General features: G+C 34.7%; 1 protein-coding gene across 1 annotated transcript; it reads left to right on the top strand.

The window, feature by feature from the left end:
- The first annotated feature begins 1,698 nt into the window (after nt 1-1,698).
- Nucleotides 1,699-2,646, top strand: Olfr850 (olfactory receptor 850). The gene has a single exon (NM_146523.1). The coding sequence runs from the start codon at nt 1,699-1,701 to the stop codon at nt 2,644-2,646; it is 948 nt and encodes a 315-aa protein (NP_666734.1).
- Nucleotides 2,647-11,092: the final 8,446 nt, after the last annotated feature.

The following is an 11,092-nucleotide window of genomic DNA, read 5'->3' as shown; positions in this document are numbered from 1 at the left end:
TCCTAGCCAAATGGATGGACCTGGAGGGCATCATCCTGAGTGAGGTAACACATTCACAAAGGAACTCACACAATATGTACTCACTGATGTATTTTCATAACAAATATTATTAATCCTTGAGAAACTGAAGTCATAAAATCTACCATGAGGTCAAAGGACCTATAAACAATCATGCGTTAGGTAGCCCAGAACAAAATAAACAACCATTACATAGTATCTCTCATTTGGGCATTGTAACTTTGAATCTTCAGATATATGTGTTTCATTAGGATCATCCATAGAGGTGAGAGAATTATCAAGTGCCCATTTGGAGAGATTTTTAAAAGAGTTGAGGGAGAATACATTTGTAAAATGAGTTTAAAATGAATTCATGGAACACCAAAATTCTTAAAGGTATTTGTAAAATGAGTGTTACCATGGAAAAGTGAACAAATCTATTTAATCAAATTTAAATTCTAACCAAATCTACTGCATTGGTTTAACTTTGTAATTCCACTAAAATGTCATATTACTAAACATACTTTCAATACTTTCCATCATTTTGATGGATAATAAATATTAAATACTCTATGTTAAATATGGAAAAGATATTAAAAATACCCCAATAACTCTTAACATGAGATAATATTTTAGTAGTCAATATTCAAGTATTGTAAATTTTAGTCTCCCGCAGAAAAATGAAAACACACACACACACACACACACACACACAAAACAGTTAAAATTCTGGAAACATTAATGAAACTTAAGTAGTAATATATCTTATGTTTTACATTTTTATAATATATATATTATATTATATACATATGTATTATGAAATTTAGAGTGAAGTCAATGGACCTTTAAACAATCATGAGTTAGGTAGCCCAGACCAAAATAGACAAGCATTACATAGTTTCTCTCATTTGGGTATTATAACTTTGAATCTTCAGATATTTGTGTTTCATTAGGAACACCCATAGAGGTGAGAGAATTATTAAGTGTCCATTTGGAGAGATTTTAAAGAGTTGAAGAATATATATATATGTATATATGTATATATATATATATATATATATATATATATATATATATATATATATAAAACAAAGCACACAATTCTGCCATGCAGACTGTTGTTATAAAACATAAAAATAAGTTGAAAATTAATATAAATATCATAAAGCATATATTCTTGGCCTTCACAATGGAAGGAAGTGGAAACAAGATATTTGAATACTATCAGATGAGATCCTGGTACCATAAATTACATAACACAAATTCGCTCCCTATAGTCTCCTAGGATTTATACTCTTGAGTTAAAAATGATGAAGCCAATGCAGTTCTAATGAAGAGCTTTGGATTTAAGTCTCTCAGGGACATGCCTGCTGCTGGGAGGCAGTCTGTGATAATCCCTCATGAAAAGTCTGCTGTGTTGATGTAGCTTCATGTCCAAGACCTTGTTCATAAAGTTGTTTTTTAAGGACACACATTCAAGACTTTTAAAGTTGGATTACAGGTTAGCTGCTACAGCATCCTGATCTTTATGCTGGTTTCTGGGGGTCAGAAGTCTGACACTCATGCTTCTGTAGCAAGTGCTTTAATTGTTGAAATATAACTTCAGACTTCAGGAATACTACTCCAAAAAGGTCTTAGGTGTGGCAGCTTTATCCAAAGTTGTCATTGATTTTTCCACCTATCATCATCTCTGTCAGATTTATGAACAACATGGAAAAGAGAAACCAAACAACTTTTCCAGGATTCCTTCTTCTGGGACTGACAGAGGACCCAAAACTACAGCCTGTCTTTGTCAGTTTGTTCTTTTCTATATATCTGATCACCATCCTGGGAAACCTTCTTATAATCTTGATTTCCATCTCTGATGCCCATCTTCATACCCCTATGTACTTATTTCTCTCCAATTTGTCCTTAAATGACATCTGTTTAAGCACAAGCACGATCCCAAAGATGCTGGTGAACATAAAAGAAAATAGTCAAAGCATTACATACAAAGGCTGCCTCACTCAAATGAGCTTTGTTTTAATTTTTTGTGGCATGGAAAACTGTCTCCTTGCAGTAATGGCTTATGACCGTTATATTGCTATTTGTCACCCCCTAAGGTACACAGTCATCATGGAACCCTGTTTTTGTGTCCTGCTGATTCTATTGTCCCTGCTCATTAGTGTTGTTGATACTTTGATGCACAGCCTTATGGTGCTCCGACTGTCATTCTGCACACACCTGGAAATATCAAATTTCATCTGTGAACTTCCCCAGATCCTCAAGTTGGCCTGTTCTGATACTCTCATTGATAACATATTGATCTATCTTTCTGCATGCATATTTACTGGTATTCCTATCTCTGGAATAGTTTTTTCTTATGTTCACATAATATCTTCTATTTTGAGAATGTCATCATTAGAAGGAAAGCACAAAGCCTTTACCACCTGTGGGTCTCACTTGTCAGTTGTATCCTTGTTTTATGGGACAGCTTTTGGGGTATATATTACGTCTATTATTATGGATTCATCCAGGAATACTGCAGTGGCATCAGTGATGTATTCTGTTGTACCTCAGATGCTGAACCCCTTTATCTACAGTCTGAGGAACAGGGACATGAAAGAAGCTATGGGGAAATTCTTCAGTCGGATGGCTTCTTTTCTATGATATTTTGTTTATTGGGACATCGATTTCTAGAGTAAGTACACTGATAGTTTTTTTTTTTACTGAGCTAGAATATACACTCTTTTCATATGTTATGCTTCTTGTAGAATCAATGTTCTATAACTGTGTCAAAACCTCACAATTATTTCATTTTTTCTGTGATTGTATGACACACTTCTAGGTTTTTATACATAGATTATATTTGCAAGTTCCAACAAACCATTCTGAACCACATATTTTTGTTTTAGAAAATATTATGGCAGTGCAGTCTTAACATTGGAGGTATAAGAAATGAACTAGTTAGGAAAATACTGAAGCAATATTAAGCTTTAATTTAAAAGTAGACAAGAGTTTTCACCCAAGTATACAACTAGGTTCATGAAAATATCTAAATAACAGTTCTATGTTGAGCAAGGAGATGGGCATTCATTCTCTGTGAAACTTACTGTGACATATTAGTCACAGTGCAAATGCTTGTCAGGTAAATATCACTCAGAAAATTCAATTCATTATGTATTGAATTGATGCATTAATGTAGTATTAGTTGTTTTGGATGATTTGGGGAGAAATATCAATGACCAGTGATGGTGTCTTCAGATATAACTGCACAAAGATCATAGTATTAATATTATAGAATAGTGAATAGAGTTTTTTCTTTATAAGAAATTTCATGGTGAAGATTATGTGTGAGGAAATTTTGGTTTCTATCAGACTTCCTGCAACTATTTTTCTTTCAGGTACTGGAAATAGTATTCAAATTCAACAGCCGTTTCTGGTCAGGGTAGAAGAGGCAGAGACTAAGTGTTCCTACTGGTCTCATTGAATAACTTCACAAAATAGCATTTAGACTGGACACCTTTAGTAGGTTGAATATGGCCATATTTCAGACTAGTGAGATGGGTCATTTGGTAAAGGAGTTTACTGCTATAACCTGATGACTGTACACCCTAGATTCCACATGGCAGAAGTAGAAAATAACTCCCATAACTTGTCCTCTGAGTTACATATGCAATCCATAGAATGTGGGGCATGTACATGTAGAAACATGAACAAGTAGTAGATAGAGAGATGATGATAATAGATAGATAGATATATAGATAGATAGATAGATAGATAGATAGATAGATAGATAGATAGAATATAAAAATTTGTGATGTAAAACACATTTTACTGGTAAAGGGAGAGAGCTGACTCATGCAAGCTATTCTTTGACCTCTACATAGGATCCTTGTTAAGTGTTTGCTCATATACCTGATAGCAGACATAACCTATAATAAAAGGCATGTCTGGAGACTGAGTTTAATTTGAAACTTCTAAGAATAAGGACACTGTATATATTTTTTTCTTTTTAATTTTTTTCTTTTTTTTATTAGATATTTGCTTTATTACATTTCAAATGTTATTCTATTTCCTAGTTTCTCCCCCGAAAACACCCTATCCTCTCCTCCATCCCCTTGACCACTAACATACCCACTCCCACTTCCTGTCACTGGCATTCCCCTACGCTGGGGCATAGAGCCTTCACAGGACTAAGAGCTTCTACTCACATTAATGACCAGCTAGGCCATCCTCTGCTACATATGCAGCTGGAGCTGTGAGTCCCACCACGTGTACTCTTTGGTTGGTGGTTTAGTCCCTGGGGTCTCTGGGGGTACTGGTTAGTTCATATTGTTGTTTCTCCTAAGGGGCTGCAAACCCCTTCATCTCCTTGTATACTTTCTCTAGCTCCTTCATTAGGAACCCTGTGCTCAGTCCAAAGGGAGGCTGCAAGCATCCACCTCTGTATTTGTCAGGCACTGGTGAAGCCTGGATCCATCTCATATACAACCACCAAATTCAGACACTATTGCATACACCAGCAAGATTTTGCTGACAGGACCCTGATATAGTTGTCTCTTGTGAGGCTATGACAGTGCCTGGCAAATACAGAAGTGGATGCTCACAGTCATCTATTAGATGGAACACAGGGCCCCTAAAGAAGGAGCTAGAGAAAATACCCAAGGAGCTAAATGGGTCAGCAACCCTATAGGAGGATCGACAATATGAATGAAGCAGTAACCCCTAGAACTGTGTCTCTAGTTGCGTATGTAGCAGAGGATGGCCTAGTCGACCATCAATGGGAGGAGAGGCCCTTGGTCTTGTGAAGATCATATGCCCCAGTACAGGGGAATGTTAGGGCTAGGAAGCAGGAGTAGGTGGGAGAGCAGGGTGGGGGAAGGGTATAGGGGACTTTCAGGATAGCATTTGAAATGTAAATGAAGAAAATATCTAATAAAAAATGAAATGAAAAATGTCACACACACACACACACACAAAGGAAACAGCTATAAAAGCCTTCTGTCAGCAAGCACATGTTGGCATCCACAAAAGTGTCTAGGTTTGGTTATTGTATATGCGATGGAGTCTCCATATGGTCATTCCTTCAGACTCTGCTCCTCATTTTGCCTCTATAACTCCTTCCATGAGTATTTTGTTCCCCCTTCTAAGGATAGAAGTATCCACACCTTGGTTTTCCCATTTCTTGAGTTTCATGTGGTTTGTGAATTGTATCTTGGGTATTCCAAGTATTGGAGTTAATTTCCACTTATCAGTGAGTGCATGCCATGTGTGTGCTTTTGTGATTCGGTTACCTCACTCAGGGTGATATTTCTAGTTCCATCCATATGCCTGAGAATTTCATAAATTCATTGTTTCTAATAGCTAAGTAGTACTCCATTGTGTAAATGTACCACATTTTCTGTATCCATTCTTCTGTTGAGGGACATCTGGGCTCTTTCTAACTCCTGGCTATTATAGGAGCATTGCTTCTAGGAAATACAATGTAATCCTTTTATTACAATGACTCTGTCTTCTGAGAACTAGCAGTTCTTCCTATTTTCATTTGTGTTTTATGAAATATATAATTGTTTACCCTACACTTTTCTTCTTGAAAATATTCCTTTTGCCTTATACTTAGATACCACTAAAGGGCTTAAGAAAAGTACTTCCCAAATAATAAGATAAAATGAAGGATTATGCATTGCCATTCACACAGCAAATCTATAAATAAGTAAATGATTATGAATAAGTAAAGCTATAAAGTTTGATTTTATTCTTAGCACTTTGCATAATATATAAATAACTTAGTAATCATTTAAAATTCAACTGAAAGGTGATATACACAGAAGATATGGGAAAAAACTTGGAGGCTCAAACAATCAAAATAAAACATTTTCTATCTTATTTGGGCTTGCAATATAGAAGAATTATTTTCAAAAACAGAACCTTTTAAACCTTAAAATTTGTGGGAGGACTAAGAGAACCACAGAAATTGTAGAATTGCTGAGGCAATTATGGAGTTGATTTTCATTAGGGTTAGACAGTAGGGTCCACCACCTGATATTCTTAATAAATCCCAGGTAAAATTCTGTTGCTTATGTGGAATAAGATATTTTGCAACTTGTTCATTTATTTTACATTATCACCAGTGTTTTACATTAGGTTGAAGAAATCATGTGGCATTCAGAAACCAAAGAGCTGTCCCACTATTCCCTTCTGAGGTACTTACAGATCATCTCAATACTACACAGCCTATTTTGCGGGGTCTGTTCCTTCCTAGATACTTGTTTACTGTATTATATATTACATACAAAGTAAGAAATAATTTTCTTTCACATAGAATATTTAAGTTCAAGTTGGCAGCCCTCAACTCATATACATATAAACAATGCTAAATTGATTTAGTAGATTGTATATGTGTGTGTATATACATGTGACAATATATATCCATACATTTATGTACAGACATGCAAAAGTTTATATATATATATATATATATATATATATATATATATATCACATAGTATATGTATAAGTATGTAATAATGAAGAGATCATGAGTTAGGTAAGGATGGAGGGCATAAGAAGACTTGGAGGTAGGCAGGAGGTGTGGGAGTAATCATATATGCAAACTCTAAAAAAATTATAGATACCTAATGAATTATCGAATGTAAGAGATTTCTTACTTGATAAGTGCTTGCTTTTCTCTTCTAGAGTACTTGAGGGAAATCCTAGGACCCATGTGACAAATTCAGCCACTTGAAACTCCAGTTCTGATTTGATAGATGTACATGAGGGCAACACACCCAAACATCAATGTAGATTTTTAATATGTTACAGATATAAAATAATTTTTGAAATTAATGAAATATAAACATAACAGAATGAAAGAATCTCAAATAAGTTCAAGAGGAAAAACAGAAATATTTTGCTAAGGGACAAGCAGAATTTTTTCAGGGATATAGTACTACCTGATTTGATTAAGGTTTTTCTGATGTATACCCACAACTATACTTATAAATGTCTATATGTATGTACACCTATAAAGATATAATATCAAATATATAAAATTGGAGAGATTAAATATTTAATGCTTATTTCACATACATTACTTTTTAATAAAATTATTAAGTATAGATGTGTAATTTTGCATTTGATTATGTGAATATTGATGATGTGGTAACTATTGAAGGTAAAAAAAAAATAATGTAGCTAATCAGAATCTATGTTCATTGTCCTATCTCTAGTATTAATCTTGAGTTTTTTTTCAATTCATCATGCATTTGTTATTTTGTGATTTATGACTATATAAGTAATGAATATAAACACTGAGAGAAATAAAATATATAAATAAATATTAGTGTGTGGTCTTGTAGTTCAACCTCAAATATGTCAAAAAGAAAGATAAAATGCAAATCAAAGTGTAGATAGATATTGCTATGTATGTGTACAAAGTATGTGGTACGGCAGTGATTTACAAATAAGAAAGAGAGGGAGCAAATGGCATCTCTAGGAGCCCTTCAAGTAGGAAAATTAGATTAAAAAAGTAAATCATGCAGTATTGTTACCTAAAAATCTATGCTGTCCTGTAATCATATGTGACATAAGAACTAATTTAATGAGGGAGCTTTGTATATTTAAGCCCAAAGGGCCTCAGTGCCTGAAGACAGTCTATTGCATCTCATTCCTCATTAGACTTGTTAAATTCACCATGCAGCATTCTAAATCCCAAACTAAAAAATTACCGTTCCTATCCAGGACTATATAATTTAGTTGTTTACAAATAAGTTTCCTAAATGCATGTCATCTTGCATCAAAATTTCTTTTACTTAAATTTATTTAATTTTTTTCAGAACTTCATTCTGAATAGAGAATCTTTATCACTCCAGGCCATTCCTTCATTGAGTCTATCCTTATCTGAACCCATATTTCTCTTATTAGATACTTTCTTTATTTACATTTCAAATGTTATCCCAATTCCTAGTTTCCTCTCCGAAAATCCCCTATCCTCTCCTGCCTGCCCCTGTTCCCCAACCCACCCACTCCAGCTTCCTAGGACAGGCATTCCCCTATACTGGGGCATAGACACAGGACCAATGGTCTCTCCTCCAATTGATGACAGATTAGGCCATCTTCTGCTACGTATGCAGCTAGAGCCAGGAGTCCCTCCGTGTGTTTGCTTTGATTGGTGGTTTAGTCTCAGGGAGCTCTGGCATAACTAGTTGTTGTTCTTCCTAGGGGGCTGCAAACTCCTTCAGCTCCTTGGATACTTTCTCTAGCTCCTTTATTGGGGACCCTGTGCTCCATCTAATGGATGACTGTGAGCATCCACTTCTGTGAACCACTGGCAGAGCCTCTCAGGAGACAGCTATATCAGGCTCCTGTCAGCAAGCTCTTGTTGGTATCTGCAATAGCGTCTGTAAACCAGTAATTTTTGAAGCTGTTATTTTATATTCAGATTTAGGATCTATTGCAATTGGTGTGGGAGAGGGAAGTAACAGAGGATAATAGACGGTGGAATAGGATCAAAATACACTATATATAACTATATAACTATAACTATAACTATATATATTAATATAATTATTTAGAAATACTAATCAATTTTTTAAAGTGGCCTATATCATTTTACATACCTGTTGCGTTTCACTCCCATTTCACTATATTTAAAACATGTTATTTATATTTATAAACATGTTCATTTATTTACCTACAATATATATTTCAACTTATTTAAGCATTACTCATTTTCAGTATATATTTCTATATGTTTATGTATAATTCATATATGCTCATATGAATATATTCCATAATTTAACTGTCTTTCCATTTAAGAAATGATAAAATAATATATGATGTAATAGGTTGTTGGACATATCAAATTGAGCAACTGGAGGAAATGTATAAGGACTGAGAAATTACTATTCACATCACCTTTCTTTTTATGTATATGTGTGTGTGTGTGTGTGTGTGTGTAATTTGAATACCATGTTTCTCTATTTCCCTTTCTCCCTCCAAAGAATCCCACAGACTCTTCCCAGCTATCCTTCAAATCCATGGACTCTTTTTTCACCAATTGTGTGTGTGTGTGTGTACATTATATATTATGATAAATATTATCACACATAAATTATATACTTATCTCTATCTGTATATATAAATGTGTGTGTGTGTGTGTGTGTGTGTGTGTGTGTGTGTGTGTGTGTATGTATGTATTGAGGGATGACTATATGTTCAGGCCTCTCAAATAGACTCCCCAAATTTCAGCCTCTTATTATTGCACTTAATTATTCCCCAGAGGTAGAACTTAAGCCTAACTGTTGAAGATAAACTTGAGACACAAGGCCTAGAGATCTCTAACCTGGAACTGTTCTTATTCTTCTCCCTGAGAACCAGCTTTTGTGGTAGCCATAAGACCCCATATAAGTTTCCATAGAAGGGCAGAAATAAATCGTCCTATCTAGATATAATACAGAAAAACCATATTACTTTTAAACAATAAGAATCCAGGCATTGCGGTACAGAAACTTTAGCCACAGACCCAGGGGTAGAAAACAGCATATCATTATTTATTTGAAAGTGGCTAGTTCTATTGTGAGTCCTGGGCCGGCCAAGGCCAGCCAAGGAGACCTTATTCAAAAATAAAATAAAATAATTTAGACATTAGAAAATGACATGTACAGAACATAAAGAAAACTAAAGACAAGATCATTGGTAACACAAAGATTCAGTTAGTATTTGAAAAGGTTGTGTGAATAATAGACATAAATTACATTGTTATGGTTTTCTGGGAAAGGTAAAAAAGTATTCTATAATTGAGGTGATAGAAAATAAATATACTTTTTACTATTCTATTGAAAATATGTTTTTCACACAATGAATTCTAACTACAATGTCCCCTCCCTCCACTCCACCCAGCTCTTCTTCAATACCCTTACCATCTAAATCCTACTCATTTCTCTTTCTCATTAGAATACAAACATATATTAAAAGGATAAAAATAAAGTATAGTATAACAAGATGAAACAAAAATAAATTATAGTTGGACAAAACAAACAACAAACATTGAGAAAATAGTACAAGCAAAGGCAGAAGAATGAGATACAGAGGTAGAGACCCACTCATTTTATACTCAGAAATCCCACAAAACCACAAAAACAGAAGCCATAATGTATATGCAAAGGACCTGTTTGGTTAAAACTAAATGAAATTAAAAAGTAAAAAAATAAAGAAATAAAAAGGTAAATTTTAAAATAAGAAAGACAAGAACATGTCCTGCTGTGACATAAGAAGATAATAATCTGCCCAAAAGGCCACTGGGTTTGTTTTCTCTTGGACATCTTCTGCTATGTCTACTGTTAATAGTAGTTTATTTCCCCAGTGAGAACCCCTTGTTGAAAACTAATTTTTTATTTGCAAATGGCTATCAATTGGGGATAGCTTCTTATTAGGGTTAGGAGCATGTGTCCATTTTTCATTTCAGCTATAAGACTCCACCTGGTACATACCTGTGTAGGCCCTGTGTATGCTTCCTCAGTCTCCATGAGTTCATATGTGCATTGATAATGTTGATGTAGAGGACTTTGTTTTCCTGGATCTCTAATGCCTCTGGCTTGTATCCTCTTACCACCTCCTTCTTCTTGGGGTTTCCTGACCTTTTAGGAGAGAGATTGATGAAAACATCCCATTTAGGTGAGGATCTTCTGAGGGTTCTTACTCTTTTCATATGGTATGTTTTGGCTATCTGTATTTCTTAGGACCTGCTTAAGGAAGACACTTCTCTGATGTTGATTGAGGAAGTCACTGATCTATGTTTTGATCATAGTGTCATTAAAATAATTTTTTGCTATGTTCTTGTGATGTCTATTCTTGCTTGTCAACTTGACTACATCTGCATCTGGAATTCCTTAAAATCCAAATGGCTGGGCAAAACTGTGGTGAAACTTTTTGCTTAACTAAATCACTGGAAGTGTGTAGACCCACTCTTAATTCAGATCATTGAGGTGGTATGATCCATCTTTAATCTGAGCAACAATTTCTAATGTCCACCTATGTAAAAAACTGAAAGAAGAAAGCTGATGCTCTCTTTGTCTCTTTACATAAACTCTCACTAGCAAGTCCATTCCGCCAC

The sequence above is a fragment of the Mus musculus genome, chromosome 9, assembly GCF_000001635.26.
Source record: "Mus musculus strain C57BL/6J chromosome 9, GRCm38.p6 C57BL/6J".
Taxonomy (NCBI): domain Eukaryota; kingdom Metazoa; phylum Chordata; class Mammalia; order Rodentia; family Muridae; genus Mus; species Mus musculus.
Note: the sequence above shows the minus strand (reverse complement) of the source record. Positions and strands in the feature narration are given on the sequence as shown.